General features: G+C 43.2%; 1 protein-coding gene across 5 annotated transcripts in view; it reads left to right on the top strand.

Annotated features, from left to right (window-relative positions):
- LOC126424866 (uncharacterized) overlaps positions 1–19,635 on the top strand; it is a 436,545-nt gene that overhangs the window by 8,683 nt on the left and 408,227 nt on the right. For all 5 annotated transcript variants that reach the window (XM_050087693.1, XM_050087692.1, XM_050087694.1 and 2 more), the window contains exons 3-4: positions 9,343–9,564; positions 14,089–14,172. In XM_050087693.1, coding sequence (XP_049943650.1) covers positions 9,343–9,564; positions 14,089–14,172 — 306 coding nt within the window. The remainder of the gene's footprint in view (positions 1–9,342; positions 9,565–14,088; positions 14,173–19,635) is intronic.

Genomic DNA, 19,635 nt, shown 5'->3' with positions numbered 1-19,635 from the left:
ACAACTGAAACTTCTGTACTGCACATGCAGATATCAATAACGTACAAATTTTTAGATATACTGCTCAGTGAGACTGTGTCTTACGTGAAGAATGCTATTCGGTCATACGGCACTGACTTAAAATGGATACCCTTTACCAGAAGTAAAAAAACTTCAGGATCCGTCTCACTCGTCTTTATGCGCTGCAGAAATGTACGGTGACAGGTTACCTGTCGGTTTCTTCAATCTTTAAACACATCGAACCTTTGTGGTAAAATGTTTGTAAAATTACATTTACTCTTCAGCATCATTATACATTTCAGATTTTAAGTGCTCTCCCATTCTGACTACCTCCAGAATCACACATGAACTCAAAAACTGTCACCCTTCAATAGTGACGACCATGCTGCCGCCAATAGTCGTACACGTGTCGCCACTATCTTCTCGACATTACATTAAAGAGCCGAAACATTGTGACCTTCTACTTGATAAGATGTCGGTCATATAGCAGCAGTCGTACATGGAACAGACTTTACAAGTCTTTGGTAGGTGGCACCAGATATCTACTCATGTTACGCAATGCCTGTAAATAACAGGATGGTGGTTTGTGCACGCAAAGCTGGACCCAGATGTGTTCTGTCAGGGTCAGATTAGACAAATTTGGTGTCCGAGACATCACGGCGTGAGTTCACTATTTTGCTCCTCGAACTTCTGTAGCGATTGTCTAGTCTTGGGGCACACACCGTCGGCCTTCCAGAAGGTGCTGTCACTGCCAGGGGAGCCGTCGAGCGTGAAGGGGTGCGGCTGCTCGGCGGTAATGTTCGTGCGGCCTCAGCTTCGTGGTGCCTACGGTTACTACCACAAATCAATTCGAAGCCCAGGTGAATGCTCACCCTCCCTTCTCCTCAGCACAGTATTGTCCCGAATGGCCTACATTGTAACTTGGTACGTATTTCGAGCAGCACTTCACCTGGACGGTGGCATATCTGGAGACAGTCGTCAGCTCTGTGTAACGAGAGCTGCAATTTGTCTGACCAGATGACGAGTCTCTATCGATCCACTGTTCGGTCTCGATTGTGTGGCACCCGCTGCGGCCGTAATTAACGGTGTCGTCGGATCGAAATCGGAACATGTAGGGTTTGTCTGCTGTGGAGCCCGCGTTAGACAATTGTGCCGAATTGTATGCTCCGAATCACTCGTGTGTGCACCGGCACTGTATTCTGTTCTCAGATCGGCTGCAGATCGCCACCTGTCCCACTTTACGGAGCGTACGAGCCTTCATCGTCCACACTGTGTGATGGGGTGCGAACGTCTGACAACTGTTGCGTACTTGGGGTTTAGTTATCCTTTGACCACTTTCTGTAGGTACTTACAATAGTAGCAGACAAACATCCGACTGGCTTTGTCTCCGAGATAATCATTCCCGGATACCGGTCCTTAACAAAGTGCCCTTTTACAAAATCGGTGAATTTCTCCATTTGTGGCCCTTATCGTCACTAGAATGATTGCCTGTTAGTCTGTGCTCTTTTAATATGCTCCCTTACTGAGTTATGTGCCTGCAGTGCCACCTGGCAGCATTCTGTGAGCAGTGGTTGTAAAGCTTTGGTATAGCATTTGAGCATTTGATAATTTTTCTTCAGTTTTTCCCTGACACTGGGCAGCAGATTGTAACGTAGAGTATATCCAGAATTTTTCAGTCTGGTTAACATAGATTAAATACTAGCTGTAAATAATTTCTCGGAAAACACTCGATGAGTTACTTACCTATGTTCATCATCATCGTCATCTTGGACAGTTTCCAGCTACTGGCTGGGTCTGTTTGGAACGTAAGCCTCTCCATCGTCTTCTGCCTTGCCACTCTCTCTTCGTCTTCACCTGGGTCCAGTCTTCTCCTTTTGTATCGTACAGGCTTCTGTTTGGTTGGTTAGAACAGCTCGGTGTCGGTTAGACCGTCAGTGAGAGCGCACCGCTTGTTGCTGCTACTAATAAGGCGAGTACACCATTCGCTTGTTGCATATTTTTACGAGCTTCAAACAGGAGTGACTGCATAAAAGATAGTCACTGTGACTGTTTTGTACAGATGCGAGCCGAGTTGGCAACCCGTCGCTCACAGATCCAGGCCGCTTTGGCTTCCGTCACACAGCTTGAGGCTGCTGCCGAGGGGCGTCACTGTGTGGGCTCAAACGCGGGGATGCGAGGGACGTCGAGCATCTCCCACGTGACCTCGGATCAGTGCACTGCTGTGATCACCCCGAGTACTGCCTGCACTGAGGTTGACCTCTCACCCATGGTCGAGTGGGAGATCATTCCAAAGTCTGGAAGGCAGCGAAAAACTATCCGAGGGGCCAATTGTAGGGCCTCCCCAGTTCTTTTGACGAACAGGTTTCGGGCGTTATCTGTGGCTGACGATGTCTCTGAGCCGGATGGAGTCGTCCACCCTGCTCCAGAGGAAGCTTCTCGGCCCGCAAGATCTGGGCATTCATGGAGGGTGGGTTTGCTGGTAGTTGGGAGCTCCGACGTTAGGTACGTAATTGGACCACTTAGGAACATGGCTGCCAAGGAGGGGAAGGAAGCCGTAACTGCCGAGGAGGGAAAGGAAGCCAGAGTGCACTCCATGTGCATTCTGAGGGGGGAGTCATTCCGGATGTCGAAAGAGTGCTTCCAGATGCCATGAAGAGTACATGGTGCAGCCAACTGCAGATGGTGGCTCATGTCGGTACCAATGACGTGTGTCACTTTGGATCGGAGCAGATTCTTCTGGTTTCGGGTGGCTAGCGGAAATGTTAAAGACTGCCAGTCTTGCTTCCGAGATTAAGGCGGAGCTCACCATCTGCAGCATCATCGATAGAACCGACTGTGGTCATTTGGTGCAGAGCCAAGTGGAGCGTCTGAAACAGAGGCTCAGGCGGTTCTGTGACTGTGTAGGCTGCAGATTCCTTGACTTGCACCATCAGGTGGTGGGTTTCCAGGTTCCACTTAATAGGTCAGGTGTCCGCCACACACAGGAGGCGGCTACACGGGTAGCGGAGGCTGTGTGGAAGGGACTAGGTGATTTTTTTAGGTTAGATGGTCTCAGGGAACCACAGAAGGGACGTCAGTCTAAAAGCGGGCAGGTTAAAACACATTAAGGCAGTTGTAGAAACAATTGGTATTGTAGTTTTACATTCTCGTAGCTGTGTTGGAAAAGAACCAGAGCTTCAAGCCCTAATAGAAAGCACTGGATCTCAAATAGTTGTAGGTACAGAAAGCTGGCTAAAGCCGGAAATAAGTTCAGCCAAATTTTTTTCAAACAATTCAACAGTGTTCAGAAAAAATAGATTAAATACAGTTGGTGGTGGAGTATTTATTGCTGTCAGAAGTAACTTGCCTTGTAGCAGAATTGAATTAGATACTTCGTGTGAAATAGTATGGGTGGAGGTTATACTTGACAATCGAACTAAACTATTGATTGGATCGTTTTACCAACCCCTCGACTCAGAAGATATAGTTGCTGAACAGTTCAAAGAAAACTTGAGTCTCATTTCAAATAAGTAATGACTTTAATCTACCCTCGATATGCTGGAAAAATTATACATTTAAAGTCGGCAGCAGGCATAAAACGTCATCCAAAATTGTACTGAATGCTTTCTCAGAAAACTATTTTGAACAATTAATTCATGAGCTCACTCGAAGCATAAATGGTTGTGAAAGCATACTTGACCTTTTAGCAACAAATAATCCTGGACAAATAGTGTGTATTGTGAGGAAAACAGGGATTAGCGACCGCAAGACAGTTGCTGATAGGCTGAATACCGTAACACCTACAACCATCACAAAGAAACGCAAAGCATATCTATTGAAAAAAGCTGATAAAAATGCTCGTAACGCCTTTTTAAGAGACAGTCTTCACTCCTTCCGATCTGATCAGGTAAGTGTAGAAAAGTTGTGGATCGTTTTCAAAGAGATAGTATTGAGAGCAATTGACAGATATATGCCACATAAATTAATAAGTGATGGGTACTGATCCCCCATAGTACACAAAATGGGTCAGATTGTTGTTGCAGAAGCAACGAAAAAAGCATGCCGAATTTCAAAGAATGCAAAATCCCCAAGAATGGCAAAGTTTTACAGAAGTTCGAAATATGGCACGTACTTCAATGCAAGATGCTTTTAGTAATTTCCACAACGAGATTCTGTCTCGAAATCTGGCAGGAAACCCAAAGAGATTCTGGTCATACATAAAGCACACCAGTGGTAAGACGCAATCAATATCTTCATTGCGCGATAATAACTGTGAAGTCACTAATGACAGTGCCACTAAAGCAGAGTTATTAAACACGGTTTTCCAAAACTCCTTCACCAAATAAGACGAAGTAAATATTGCTGAATTCCAATCAAGAACAACTGCCAAGATAAGAAACATAGAAGTAGATATCCTCGGTGTAACGAAGCAGCTTAAATCACTTAATAAAGGCAAAGCCTGCAGTCCAGATTGTATACCAGTCAGGTTCCTCTCAGAGTATGCTGATAAAATAGCTCCATATTTAGCAATTATATACAGCCACTCGCTCACAGAAAGATCCGTACCTAAAGACTGGAAAATTGCTCAAGTCACACCAATACCCAAAAAGGGAAGAAGGAGTAATCTGCTGAATTACAGGCCTATATCACTAACATCTGTTTGCAGTAGGGTTTTGAAACATACTGTTTTCGAACATTATAAAGTACCTTGAAGAAAACGATTTATTGACACATAGTCAGCATGGTTTCAGAAAATATCATTCTTGTGAAACACAACTAGCTCTTTATACTCATGACATAATAAGTGCTGTCGACAGGGGATGTCAAATTGATTCCATATTTTTAGATTTCCAGAAGGCTTTTGACACCGTTACTCACAAGTGTCTTCTAATCAAACTGCGTGCCTATAGAGTAATGCCTCAGTTGTGGGACTGGATTTGTGATTTCGTGTCATAAAGCTCACAGTTCATAGTAATAGACAGAAAATCAAGTAAAACAGAAGTAATATCTGGTGTTCCCCAAGGAAGTGTTATAGGCCCTCTATTGTTCCTGATCTATATTAATGACATAGGAGACAATCTGAGTAGCTGTCTTAAATTTTTTGCAGATGATGCTGTCATTTACCGTCTCGTAAAGTCATCATATGATCAAAATGATTTAGATAAGATATCTGTATGGTGCGATAAGAGGCAATTGATCCTGAATAAGGAAAAATGTGAAGTTATTCACATGAGTACTAAAAGAAATCAGCTAAATTTCGATTATGCGATAAGTCACACAAATCTGAAGGCTGTAAATTCAACTAAATACTCAGGGCTTACAATTACAAATAACCTAAATTGGAACCATGACATAGATAGTATTGTGGGTAGAGCAAACCAAAGACTGCGATACATTGGCAGAACACTTAGAAGGTGCAACAGGTGCACTAAAGAGACTGCTTACACCAAACTTGTGCACCCTGTTCTGGAGTATTGCTGTGCGGTGTGGGATCTGCATCAGGTGGGACTGACGGATGACATCGGAAAAGTACAAAGAAGGGCAGTTAGTGTTGTATTATCGTGAAACAGGGGAGATAGTGCCACAGACACGATACATGAATTGGAGTGGCAATCATTAAAACAAAGGCGTTTTTCATTGCAATGGGATCTTCTCATGAAATTTCAATCACCAGTTTTCTTCTCCTATTTCGAAAACATTCTGTTGGCACCCAACTACATAAGGAGAAATTATCATCATGATAAAATCAGAGAAATCAAGGGTCGCACAGAAAAATTTAACTGCTCGTTTTTCCCGCATGCTGTTCGAGAGTGGAACGGTAGAGAGACAGCTTGAAGGCACTTTATTGTGAGTAGCAGAGTAATCGTGTAGGTGTAGATGTTCTTCTGCTGTCTTGCCACTATCTCTTCATCTTCACCTCGGTCCAGTCCTCTCCTTTCTTCTGGATGCATTCCTCCACTCCTTTCAGCCCTCTGTCTCTTGGTCTCTTTCTTTCCAGTTTCATCTCGTATATCCTCCTGGGTATCTTCTTCTCCTCCATTCGCTTAACGTGCTCGTACCATCTCAGCCTTGATTTCCCTATCTCCTCCTGTAATGGTTCCACCTTCATTAACTCTCTGATCCTCTCATTTCTTAACCTGTCTATCTTTGTCACTCCAATACTTTTCCTCAAGAATTTCATCTCACTAGCTTGTATTCTGCTTTTCTCTCTTCCTTTCATAACCCAGGTTTTGGGCTCCATATCAGGCCTCTGACACTATTCCGAAATGCTTCTTCTTTTATCCCCCACCCGTGTATTTCTCTGTAGTTTTGTACACCTTCCTGTATCAGGCTTCCCACTCTCCTCAATCGTTCCCCACCAATTGTTATTCCAATTGTTCCTCTCTCCTTCATTCTTGTTGTGGTAATCATCTCATTCTCACTTATACTACATTTCATCCCATTCTTGTACTGTTTGTTGCCATACGTCCAACTGCTGTAGTACTTCCTCCTCCTTATTCCCCCAAATCATCAGATCATCTGCAAACACCATAGATTTCATCTTTCCTTCACCAATTACTTGTGCTACTGTACTCATTCTATCATCCATCACTACAGTGAAGAGTAATGGTGAAAATGCACTTCCCTGCCTCAAGCCATTCTTCTGTTCAATCCAAGCTGATCTCTCTCCTCCCACTTTCACACAGCTCATACTTCCGCTTTCCACACTTTGCTTCTATGTACACTATCATATGCTTTTTCAATGTCCAGGAAAGTCATAAGTAGATCTATCCCGTATTCATAATGCTGTTCCTTCAGTTGTCTTCCAGCAAAAATTAGATCCACCAGAAGCCATGTTGCTCTTCTCTCATCTCTCCTTCTAATTTTGCCTGAATTTGTGCTTCCAAAATTTTCTCAAAAAATCTTTGCGCGGTGACTCATCAGTGTTATCCCCCGATAGTTCTTGCACACTCTTCTATTTCCCTTCTTAAAGATTGGGACAATTATTCCCTTCTTCCAGTCTTCTGGGATCATCTTCTGTCTCCACACAATATTCATTACTCGATATAACCATTGTATCCCCACATCTCCTGCTGCTCTCACCATCTCTACACTTAGCTCCTCCAGACCTCGTGACTTCCCTCCCTTCATCTTGCCCAATGCCTCTTCCACTTCTCCCTGTGTAAGGTCTTTTTCTATTTGCTGTTCCTCCTCTTTTTTTCTCCTCAACTTGTCCCTCCTCATCCAGGTCTCCATGCAGGTTCAGAAGTTCTTCAAAATACTCCTTCCACATATTCTTGAGTTCCTACTTATTCTCTACATCTTGGCCGCTTTTGTCCACCGTTTGGGCGTAATCTGCCGTACCGTTCTTCCTCATACTTTTTATCCTTTACTATCCTCCTCCATCATTCTGGTCCACTGTTCCATCCACTTCCTTCTCTCCTCTGCCACCACTCTTTTTGCTTCTTTCTTTCTTGCTTGATACTCTTCTGTTGTGTCTACCGTTCTGTTCTGGAATCATACCTTAATGGCTCTATTCTTCTTCTGTACTATATCCTTTGTTTTATTATTGCACCAGATATTGCTTCCACCACACTTACTAATGTTCCCTCGAATCTGCCCCATTCCTCTTCTGCCATTTTTGGTTCATCCTTTGGGATGCCTTCCTTTACTACTTGCAGGTACTGTAGCCTGCTTTCTTCCTCCTTCAACTTCCCTACCCTTGTACATCTTTCCTGGTTTTCTGTCCCTTTATTATCCTTAGTCTCTCTCAGGTTCATTACCGGCAAACAGTGGTCGCTATCCAAGGCCTCTGATGGTATTACTGTAATGTCAGAGATGTTTCTATTCATCTCACTATTTTACAGGAAGTAGTCAACTATCGACTTTCTCTTTAAGTCTTAACTGTACCAGTTAATCGTGTAGCTCTCTCGTTTCCTGAACCAAGAGTTCCCAACCAGCAAGCCATTCCTTTGACAGAACTCCAATAGTCTTTCATCTTCCGCATTTCGGCAGCCCCAACCCTCTGGTCCAAGCACACTTTCACAGCCTTGTCTTTCTCTCCCAACATGCTCATTTAAATCCCCCATTACTATCACGTTCTTCCTTCCCAGTTGCTTCTCCATTTCCTCTTAAAACTCTTGCTTCTCCTCAGAAGAGCAGCCCACCTACAGCACATATGCTTGCATTGCCTCTATGGTCGTCCCCTTGAGTGATATTTTATCTTCATCATCCTATCACTTATTCTCTTCACTTCCTCTTTTAATCCATCCTTACTACAATTCGCACTCCATTTGTCCTACCCTCGTCATTTCCACTCCACTCCAGTACAGTCGGTGGCCTTTCCTCAGTTCTATCCTTCCTTCTCATTTCCATCTCGTTTCAGCTAACCCCAATAGGTCTAACTTCCTTCTTTCCATCATGTCTACCATCTCCTCCACCTTTCCAGTCAATGTTTGTATATTTAATATTCCAAATCTTAGTCTTTGTTTATAGCCAGTTCGTCATCGAGGCCTATTCTATTTTTGAAAGTATAAATCTTAATCCACTACTGGCTTACTTGGCTTATCGTAGCTTCACCAGAGCCACATTAGAGGTCACTTTTCAGAGTTCCTGTAGAACCTTCACAGCTACCATAGTGGTCCCGGGATAAACACAGTCCCCACTGTACCTAACTCCTACAGGCAATCCCCTGCTTCATGCCGTTGCCCATTTCCCACGACTTGGGCAAGGGGTTGGACTTGTGGGAGACTTAACTGTGTTCTAATTAATAAAAATCATGCAGTAAGTTGAAGGTGATCCAGTTGACCAATATCATACCCTCAATTAAACAACATGATACCTGAAGATCCTTAAGATTTTTTGGTAATATTGACGTCTGTCAGAAAATAAAGGAATTATCATATGTGCAAGTAGCACAGCCCAGAACACCGTGTGTTGGTATCAGTTAGACTCCTGACTATACTGTAGCAAAAATTCACATCAACTGAACAGTTGCCTGTCTTTGAGTAGTACTATTGTCACACTCCAACCTTGTTTTGTGGTGCTGTGTACAGTCCAAGTTGAAGCAGAATTATACCAGTCATTCAAAAATTATTTGAACAGGCTTGTTCCACACAATATATGCAAACATTTTAGACACAAACATATTGTATTATAACAACACACAGTTCTTTGAAAGAACTGTGACTGACACCCAAACAACAGGGACTTCCATGCATTGAGAATAAAAAATAGCACATTGAGAACGGCTAGCTACTAACCGAAATCTGGATTTGCATAATAAAATCCAAAAAGGATGACTGATTGCTGCACTCTATAATTTATAACACTAATTATTGTTATTTTTATTGAGTAACATGTGATCCGGATTCTGTTTCACAGGATACAAGGAGTAACTTGTTCATCTGCGATACTCTCATTCGCCAAATAGTGAAGCCGGCACCTGCCGTCGGTGCCACGGCGTCACGACAGATGCCCGAGACGTCCGTGCAGACGGACGTCCGGCCCGTGACGAGTGTGGGTACCCAGTGTGTGCGTGGCACTGTGGAGAACGAGTACTGCCAGACGTCCCCTGAGCTCTGCACCCGGGGCGTGCAGGCCAAGGTGAGGACCCTGATGTCTGGTTTTCGGTACACTTCGTTGTTCTCATCAGTCACATAGGATAAGACGTACACATCTTCAGGAGGCATACATCCAAATAGTTCTGACAAACTTAGCTAGATTTTAGAACTGTCTGTCCCTCTGTCACCGAGGAAAGGAGGACGGATCAGGGAAAATCGGAAAGGAGTGAGGAGTCGTTTAGATCCCAGTTTGAGGGGGATCCACTTGTTGTTAGGATGAGGGGAGACGTAGATGCCCCCACATCGTCAGGAAGATCGGGAAGTCAGAGTTGAGCACTTTGCAACTAAAGTGAGTGAAAGGAAAGGGATTGAGAAGTGGAATGAATCGTGCAAATAAGAATTAGAAGGAAAGCAGATAAGGAGATGGGAAAACTAAAAAGAGGGAAAATATTAAGATACAAAACTAATAAGATGTTGTAAATCATGGAATAAATAGTGAAATTTTGCCAATTGGGGGGGATGGAGGGGGCATTTGTTAATAGAGGCTTAAGCCAGGAATGTGACAGAATATGTGGATTCGTTCCAGAGAAAATAGTATTGAGTGTGAGGATCCAAACATGCTGTATGGTGGGGCAGTAGCAGGTGCTCACAGCTCCCATTCTTTTTAAGTGAATTCAGCTACCAATTCCGTTTTTTTGCAATAACAAGAAATGAGGCTTAAGGTCAGAGAAAGGGTGAGAGGAAATGGACATAGGGAGGGGGAGGATGGGATGGGCAGAGAGGACGAGGAGGAGGAGGTGATGCATGGGGGGGAGGGGCTGAGTTGGAAGGAGTTGGGCGGAAATGGAGGGAGAGGAGAAATTTTGTATGTGTGAATGCGAAACATTACCAAGTTCACTGGCCACTGGGTGGGGGGGCAAAAATAAAAAACAAACACATGTGAAAATGTCATGACAGATTAAAACAATGGGCCAGAACCAGGACCCAAACTCAGAACCTTTCCCTTTAGTGGGCAGTGGCTCTCCTGACCGAGCCATCCAGGCATGCGGGTCAACCTGCCTCTACAGATTAACTTCCGCCAGTACCTCGTCTATTACCTCAGGGTTCGAGTCCCAGTTTGATTTCAGATGTTGCACTGCCACTGCCTTTGATTTACTGGTGATGCAATCAGAGCAACTGGTAGAAAGTGGGAGCATGGGGAAATAGGCATATAGCACCTTCATGCATTTTTGTGTTCTTGAAATCAAAATTGAACCCTCTTCGTGCAGAACTGTATTACTGATATGATCACCATTCTGGTATGTTTTCCCTCAGTTGGTCTGTCATTTTAGGTTTGTTTTCAAGCACTTTTACTTTTAAGTGTCCCCTTACATAAAAAGCACAAGAAGATATGTCAAGCATACACAAAACTTTGCTCAGTGTGTGTTCTTCTGCGCAGGCTTCACAAATACGAAGAAACAGTTGATGAGCCGTGTGGCACGTAGCTCTGTTTTGCTAGAGAAAGCAGTACTGCTTTTCAAGATCTCTTAACTGAGAGTACCGTTTGTCCGTGTTGGCAGTGGTTTCGAAAACTGTTGTGCAGATAATTTGATTGCCAGAAACTACACACTGAACTCGAATTACTTCATCACACAAAAGAATTTGATGCACAGTTTTGAAGGTTTTCGGTGGACCAGTACTCCGGCTATTTGTTGGGCCAGAAAGGTGGAACCGAGCATGTTCATCAAATATAGTGTCGTGTCAGATTTTCCACCCACAGTCTTTTCAAGCTATGATTCACAGTACTTAAATCTCATTTGTGTACTAGCCAGAGGAAGTACCTAAACGTGTGAAACACTGCAAGATTTCAGTTGTAAGGTCTCAAGTCAGAAAGTTGAGATGTGTATGTGACATCAGCCTGTTGTGAAACCTGCTCGACACATATTTTGGGGTAGCAGTAATTTTTTGCTACATATTTGCAACTGCTTCTGCACTGTTGGCCTATAGGTAAGGTGTCGAAGTTGAGTGACTGTAGGAAGATACAAGATGACTTAAACAAAATTTCCAGCTAATGTGGAAAAATGTAAGTTAATGTGGATGAGTAGCAAGATATGAGGGTGATTTGAAAAGTTCTCAGAACGGAATAGAAAAAAGCACTTAATCACTGAAACTTTTTTTAATTTTTCAATGTATTCTCCTTGTAGATTAATACGCATGGTCCATCGACGTTCCAGTGCCTTGATCCTATCTCATAAATGAGTTTCCTCCAGGCCTGCAACATAGTTGTCAACTCTGGCTATCAGTTCTTTAGTTGAAGTGACTCTTCGTCCACCAAGAAAAATTTTCAGTTTTGGGAAGAGATGGAAGTCTGATGGAGTCATATCAGGTGAATAAGGCGGGTGTGGCAACAATTCGTACCTTAGTTTATGTGATTTTGCCATAGCGATGGCACATATGTGTGGACCCGCATAGTCTTGATGGAAGATAACTTACTTCCTTGCTAAACCTGGCCTTTTTTCACATATCTTTTGTTGCAATTTGTTTATGAGGTTAGCATAGTATTCTCCAGTAATTGTGTGTCCAGTGTGGAGATAATCTACAAACAGAATCCCCTTCCCACCCCAGAACACTGATGCCATGACCTTTCCCGCTGAAATAATTGTCTTTGTTTTCTTTGGTGGCGAATAGTCGGCATGTTTCCACTGCTTTAACCGTTGTTTTGTCTCCGGGGTATAGTAGTGCATCCAAGTTTCATCTGTGGTCACAAACTGGCGCAAAAAATCTTGTCTATTTCTTCTAAAACGGGCCAAACCTCGTTCCGATATGTTCATTCTCGTGTGTTTTTGATGCAGCATCTAGAGTCGCGGCAATCCATCTTGCGGATAATTTTTTCATTTCTAGTTCTTCAGTAAAATGTGATATACCCTTTCAGATGACATCTGGCAAACATGAGCAATTTCTCACACACTTTCAATTGGCGATCCTCCATGACAATTTTGTGCACTTTTGCAATGATTTCTGGAGCAGTGACACATCTTGGCCAACCACTGCACGGATCATCATCTAAGCTCTCCCAAGCCATTGTAAATTCATTTGTTCGCTTAGCAACAGTTGAATATGAAGGAGTAGAGTCCCCCGGTTTATTCTGGAAATTGGCATGAATGTCTTTTGCTTTCATACCTTTCTTTATGAAGTACTTAATCACTGCTCGAATCTCGATTTTTTTTCCATCTTTGCAAATCACTACGCGGGAACAACAGAGCTACATCACTGCCACAGTTCTCTTCCAAGAGCACTGACGTGGCGCGTGTTTATAGGCAGTCCAATGAATATAATGTGAACAACGCGTTGCACTAGTGCTGACCTCTCATGGTGACTCTAAGAACTTTTCAAACCACCCCCGGAAAAATGGTAATGTTCAGATACAGTATTATTAGTGTCCTCCTGACACCGCCAGGTTGTTTAAATATCTGGGCATAACATTGCAGAGTGATATGAGATGGAACGAGCATGTGAGGACTGTGGTAGGGGAGGGAATTGGTCAGCTTCGGCTTATTGGGAGAATTTTATGAAAGTATGGTTCACCTATAACACCTGTAAATGAGGCCTCATATAGGACAAAATGGTACCTATTCTTGAGAACTGCTCGAGTGTTTTGGATGTGTACCAGGTCTGATTGAAGGAAGACACTGAAGCAGTTGAGAGGCAGGCTGCTGGAGTTGTTATCGGTAGATTCGAACTACACGTGTTACGGAGATGCTTCAGGAACTCGGATGGGAATCCGTGGAGGAAAGGCGATGTTCTTTTTGTGAAACACTATTGAGAAAATTGAGAGAGCTGGCATTTGAAGCTGACTGTAACCAATTCTACTGTCGCCAACATACATAGTGCGTAAGGACCACAAAGACAGGGTACGGGAAATTAGGACTCGTACAGAGGCATACAGACAGTCATTTTTCACTCGCTCTATTTGCGAGTGGAATAGGAGGGGAAAAGACAAAGTACTCTCCATCACGTGCTGTAGGGTGGCTTGCAGAGTATCTGTGCAGATGTAGGTGTGTAGGAACGTTTAGAATTAAAGACATTGCCACTGGGCCGCCATTTTTTATCTGCTTCTGAACACTGCTTTTTGCAGGATCTTTGATGTCCAGAATCGTTCATGAAAAACTACAAAAGTCCTCCTAAATGAATCGGAACTGATCTAAGCTCCAACTGTGAACACCATGGCATACTTTACCCAATGAACTTGGAGAGCTACAAAATGATAATGATGATTCTTTCAAAGCAACGAGCAACAGCTGAAGCTGTGAAAATTAATTGTAGTCCTCACGTGATTGGAAGATCGGGCAAGAGGGTAACAGCAAAATCACAGTGTGTTGCTCATGGAGAAGACACCACATATCTCGGATGTACTGTACTTTCTCGAGTGTATATCGGTGGTATTTAGGATTTCGCTCCCTAAAAGTACTATGTGGTGGCCATCTAACCTGCCTCTTCATAATTTTACAGTTTTCTCAGGTCAACCTTCTTTTAACACATACACACATCTCAGTTTTGCTGTTGTAAGTGTATCTTCTTTGACATGCAGGATGTTGCTGCCACCGTGCGGAACAAATATTGCCAGGCAGTCGCTGATGTCGCCACATCAGTTGTCCAGACGGTTGGGGCAGGGGTGAGTTCTCACTATACCTATTCTATTTGCACTGGCTCACTTACTAGTGTTGTTGGGTACTCAGAATAACAAAAAACTTGTTTTCTGTTAACTTCACGCTAAACCGGTTTGAGGATGTGACACCGTAAGTCTGCTTACTTCCTCACTCTCTGCATGTGGAGTAAACTTGTTCCTTAACAGCACTCAACAGTTGTCTTTGCTCAGTGTAAAAAATCTAGTTATCCATCAGTTGTTTGCCTAACTATTATTAAATAACAGATTGTATATTTCAAGAATATTTATTGGAGAACTGAGATATTTTATAATTTTGCAAAGTGCAAGAAAATTTAAAATTATTAGAAGCAAGAAAATTATAATTGAAGTTTATCAAAATAAGTATATGAAAGTTAGGCTGCATATACTTGCAAATAAAAGAATAACAATATGATGAAACAATTGCAACTGTCTATAAAAATTTATTGTATTTAGCAAAGCCTCTTTATCACCTCTACCTTCACATTACATCTTTTTCTTGTATTATGTTATGATCTGTTTCCATTATATATGTCACTGGATGTTTGTATACATGTGGTTCTACTGGTTGCTTACTAGTCTGTAAAGTTTGATTGCCAACCGCCCCACATTTCACTCACTCCCAGCCCCTCCCCACCCACAAAAACACACACACACACACACACACACACACACACACACACACACACACACCCTTCCTCTCGCCTCTTCTTTTCTTTGAGAAATCCGAGGTGACCCTATCTTCTTTGCCATCAGGTACCTTATTCTGAAACTACAATATCTTATGATCTGGGCCGCAGTTGGTACATGCAGATATTTTTGGTGAAGTGGTGCCCATCTTGCCAGGATTCGTATATGTGTGTTATTTTATTAAATTGTTTTTGCACAAAAAAGAGAAATTTAGATAATACTTTTCTCCAGTAAAATAAACACATTTCCACCAAAGAGACAGTGACAGCAGGGTAATGTCCGGCTAGTACTCTGACGAATGGGCAGCGTCCGGGCAGCCGCCGTCAGACACCGGTTGAGGGTCCGGATCGGGCAATGGCTCCACCTCGGCGTTGCCGATGCCCAGTGGCACATCCAGGGAAGGAGCCTCTGCGGAGTTTGGTCCCTGGGAGGGGGCGACACTTGCAGGAGGGCTCTCCGACAGCATCAGTTGCGGCTGTAGAAGGTTGTGCCCCACCGAGGGCGTAGTTGATTCTGATGGCGGGAGGGTGTCACCCCGCCGGTGACCACAGTGAACATTCACCTGCCGTGTATCTCCCAAACTGTAGCCAGTGCCCGTACTGGTTGCCGACTGAAGGTACGCACCCAGAGTGGATCCCCCACTGGATATCGTGAATGGCGCATCTTAAATGTACGCACCGTACATTCCGCCTCACCCATCGATTTGGGGAGTGAAATAGCGTAGGCATAAGGTGACTAAAACCATTCCAGATGTAGAAATTGCAAAACAGCACCGAGGCAAACTGTCAGTCATTATCAGAGATGATCATCTGTGGCATCTGTGATAGCAAAAATCTACATTGAGGCCTGCACATTAGTGACTCCTGAAGTCGTACGCATCGCACATGGGTACTTTGACTGCGGATCCGTCATTACTAACCACCTGGAATGGCAGAAAGGATCCAGAAAATCAACGTGGTTGCGGCTGATAGTGTATGGGCCACAGAGAAAAAGTTCGAGGGAGGGGGGGGGTCTGCCTGAGGTACAGCACTGTTTGCACTCGCAGACAAGCTTCTCGATCACTGAATCAGTTCCAGGCTAGCAGACAGAACGCCCTGCTAGTATTTTCGTGTGGGTTATGCCCCAGTGCAGAGCGGGCTTGACTCCTTAGCAGGCAGCCGGTCAGACTGACTTTCCGACACAAAATGAGACACCTGAGGAGCACTGGATGTTACCGTGTGGTTTTCTGTATGCACTTTGTTGTAACAGTGCCTGCTGCACACGATCACCGATTTGGAAACAAATAACTTCCATTTTGTCAACTTTTGGGTCAGGAGCAGTGTGTAAATGCTACAGCACTTTTGCATCATACAGTGAACAGTGGGTTGATAATGAATCTCGTACTGGTAAACAATGCAAAGTAAAGCCTATTGCTGATCTCTTTGTACAGCCCTGTCAGAAAGCCTTAAAATGGGGCCCAAAAAGAACCACAAGGCATTTGTGGTCAGTTACGAGATGGAATTTGTTTCTATAAACAAAAACGTGAAACGTGGACTGCGTAGATAGTTGCCTACACTTTCTTTTTTATATATGTTGAGGTGCTATCAACATCTTTGGTGCATATGACAGAGGTTATTCAGATCCGCCAGTTTCCCTGTGAGACAAAACAGCCTCAAGTCTTTACTAGAACACATACGGTGCAGGAGAGGCAAGTGGAAGAGTACCCGCTAGCAGCGGTCCAACATATTCGTATTTGCCGGCTGGGTCAGTGGCTCCGGGCGATAGCAACACGCTCGCTTTGCCCAGCTGCCACTGGTGCCGGATACAAACACTGCAATGGTGGATTGCACGGGTGTGCCGCCACAATATGAGTAACTTCATTACAGATGTTTCCAATTGCCAAAGACCTTTCTTTCTCTAAGCTCGACATTCTGCTCCGTACCAAAGTGTGGAAACCCACACTACTTACTTACATCTTTCCACCACTTTCAACATTTCCCCTTCAGATATTTTTGCAGTTGGCCCACATATTCTTTGATAGCTGTTTGTTCTGATTTTTCTGTTCTTGTCTTCTTTGCATGTTACTTTGCAACTGAGATACTGGTAATTATGCTTCTCCAATGTTTTGCTGTTAATACAGACTTTGTAGCTGCTTGGTTACCATTACCTTAGTTTCATTAGTTGAAACGTTTAAATTCTATGCTGATCTCAAGAGCTGTATCTTATATAGAAAGTTTAAAACAGGAGGTCATCTTTGTAGACTTTCAAAGCACATGAAGATGAGACCCCAGGGCTAAAAACACATTTTGCTTTGAAATAAAATCACAGTTGTGATTGAAGGCCATTGTTCTTTATTTTATGGAGAGGAGTAAGATGCAAGTGATAGCTAAAGTGTGAAAAAGCAGTCTTTGGTTTTAACACTGTCATTGAGAGAGATCAAGCCATCAGTGTCGTGGTGATTTTCTGCAGACAGAGGAAGCTGTACTGTTTGGGAGGCTGTAGCAGCACTATTTCCCTTTTCTCAGTGGTTTCATTTTGCTACTGGGCATTTGAGACAGTGCCCCACAGTGGACTGTTAACGAATGTACAGTTTAGGTTCCCAGGTATTTGTATGGCTCAAAGACTCCTTAAGTAGTAGAACACAGAATGTTATCTCCAATGACAAATGCTCATCAGAGACAAGGGTATTGCAAGAGTGCTGTTTGCAAATGATACTGTGATGTAAGGGAAGGTGTCGTCATTGAAGGACTGTAGGAAGGTAGAAGGTGGCTTGGTCAGAATTTCTAGTTGGTTTGACCAGTGGTAGCTTGCTCCAAATGTAGAAAAATGTAAGTTAATGCAGGCGAGTTGGTAAAATAATCCTGTAGTGTTTGTATACAGTATTAGTAACATGCTGCTTGGCATAGTCATATCAGTTAAATATCGTGGTGTGACATTGCATAGTGATATGAAATGGAATGAGCACATAAGGACAATAGTTGAAGAGTTTTAGGAAGTGTAGCTCATCTATGAAGAAGACAGCCTTGAGTATTGCTTGAGTGTTTTGGAAACCCCATTTCAGATTAATGGAAGCCATCTTATTCAGAGATGTGCTGCTGTATTTGTTACCAGTAGGTTCGATCAGTACGGAAGGGTTACGGAGATACTTTGTGAACTGAAATGGGATTTTTTGGAGGTAAGACAATGTCCCTTCAGCTGACTGCAGAACTACTCTACTGCCACCAACAAACATTTTGCATGAGGGCCATGAAGATAAGATATGATACAAGAAATTAGGGCATATGCAGAGGTGTATGTGTTTTTGCCTAACTTCATTTGTGAGTAGAATAGTAAAGGAAATAGCTAGTAGTAGTACAAAGTACCATGCACCATGTATTGGCTTGTGGAGTGTGTTGGCAGATGTCGATCTTTCCCTGTGAGGTTGAATCATCAAATTTAATGTGAAATTTGTACCTAATTTTTGTCGTCGTCATCTCCCTCCAATTCAATCCCCCCTCATGTTCTGTAAATACCATTATGAAGGAGCACCTATGTGGAATGAATTGAGTTGTACATTATTGTTAGATGTAGCCTCTGGAAACAATTTCTGTCTAGGATGTTTCGCTGATGGCGAGAAGAGAGGTTGCTATTGCATCAATTGTCTTCCTTTCTAGGGATGCAATGGGCTACCCACATCTTATCGCCATTTTAAATAGAGTCGAGGCATTCTTCACCTTCCAGTTCGAAGCACATGAGAAGTACTGGAAAGTAGCAGTTCTGTGGACCTTGTGTTGATCTGTGTATTACTTTGGTGCCCACGTCCCACACCGTTTTCAAAAGTCGAGTAGTCCAGTAATGATTTCGAACAGAAGAGTTGTGCCGATTTCTGGAAATGTATTCATCTCGTCTGAAGTCAGTTGACTATTGCTGCTGATTGTTTGTTCAGTCTTTCTCACCGTTTCATCAGTGACGATTGTGGGATGCCCACTCCTTTATTCATCACAAATATTTGTCACATCAAGTTATACAGAAAAATGTATAAAATTTGTAGAAACTTAAGTTCACCTGTGATAAAGATGTTTCTGTACCTATTTGATCAGAGAAGTTGTCATGATCTAAGAGCATTATAACTCCGCGAATGAGAAAGGACAAAGCCTCGGACTGAGCAGATGTCGGATTCCTGTTTTACAGAGGACAACAGTTGCAGGTGAGTGAGTGGGAAGGCACATCCCTGTAATGTCTGCACAAAGGCCCCCCAACAGTGCCACCACAAATACACGTAACCTCAGCCTGTAAGCTCGACTTTAGTCCTCCATGGCAGTGGAGGATAATTCTTAGACAAATGCTGGTGAAATGTCAGATTGTCAGTTAAACGGCAGTTGGCTGAAGAACCCTAAATAAACACTTCTGGGCATTTTATCAGTACTGTGATGGACCTTGTACTACAGTTTGAGACATAAACAAATTAATAATTATTTAAAGGAACTATCAAACAACAGATAAAGGAGGCCTTCAGGTGGGGAAACACACACACACACACACACACACACACTGGCCCTGTGGCCCCATTAGTGGATCCACAGCACATGGATACAACAGTGGCTATGTGTGTGAGTTGTGCATTTGTGTGTGTGTGAGAGAGGGGGGGGGGGGGGGGGGGGAGTGTATGTGTGTATTTTTCTTCGTCGGATGAGGGACTTGGTCCTATAGTTAAATAACATCCAACACAATATATTTAAATGGTCGTGTCCACTGTTTGAGTGATTATGATATTTCAGGTTATTGTTTTTAAACTACGAAATT

The sequence above is a fragment of the Schistocerca serialis genome, chromosome 10, assembly GCF_023864345.2.
Source record: "Schistocerca serialis cubense isolate TAMUIC-IGC-003099 chromosome 10, iqSchSeri2.2, whole genome shotgun sequence".
Taxonomy (NCBI): domain Eukaryota; kingdom Metazoa; phylum Arthropoda; class Insecta; order Orthoptera; family Acrididae; genus Schistocerca; species Schistocerca serialis.
The sequence above is the reverse complement of the archived record's forward strand: the minus strand, read 5'-3'. Positions and strand labels throughout refer to the sequence as shown.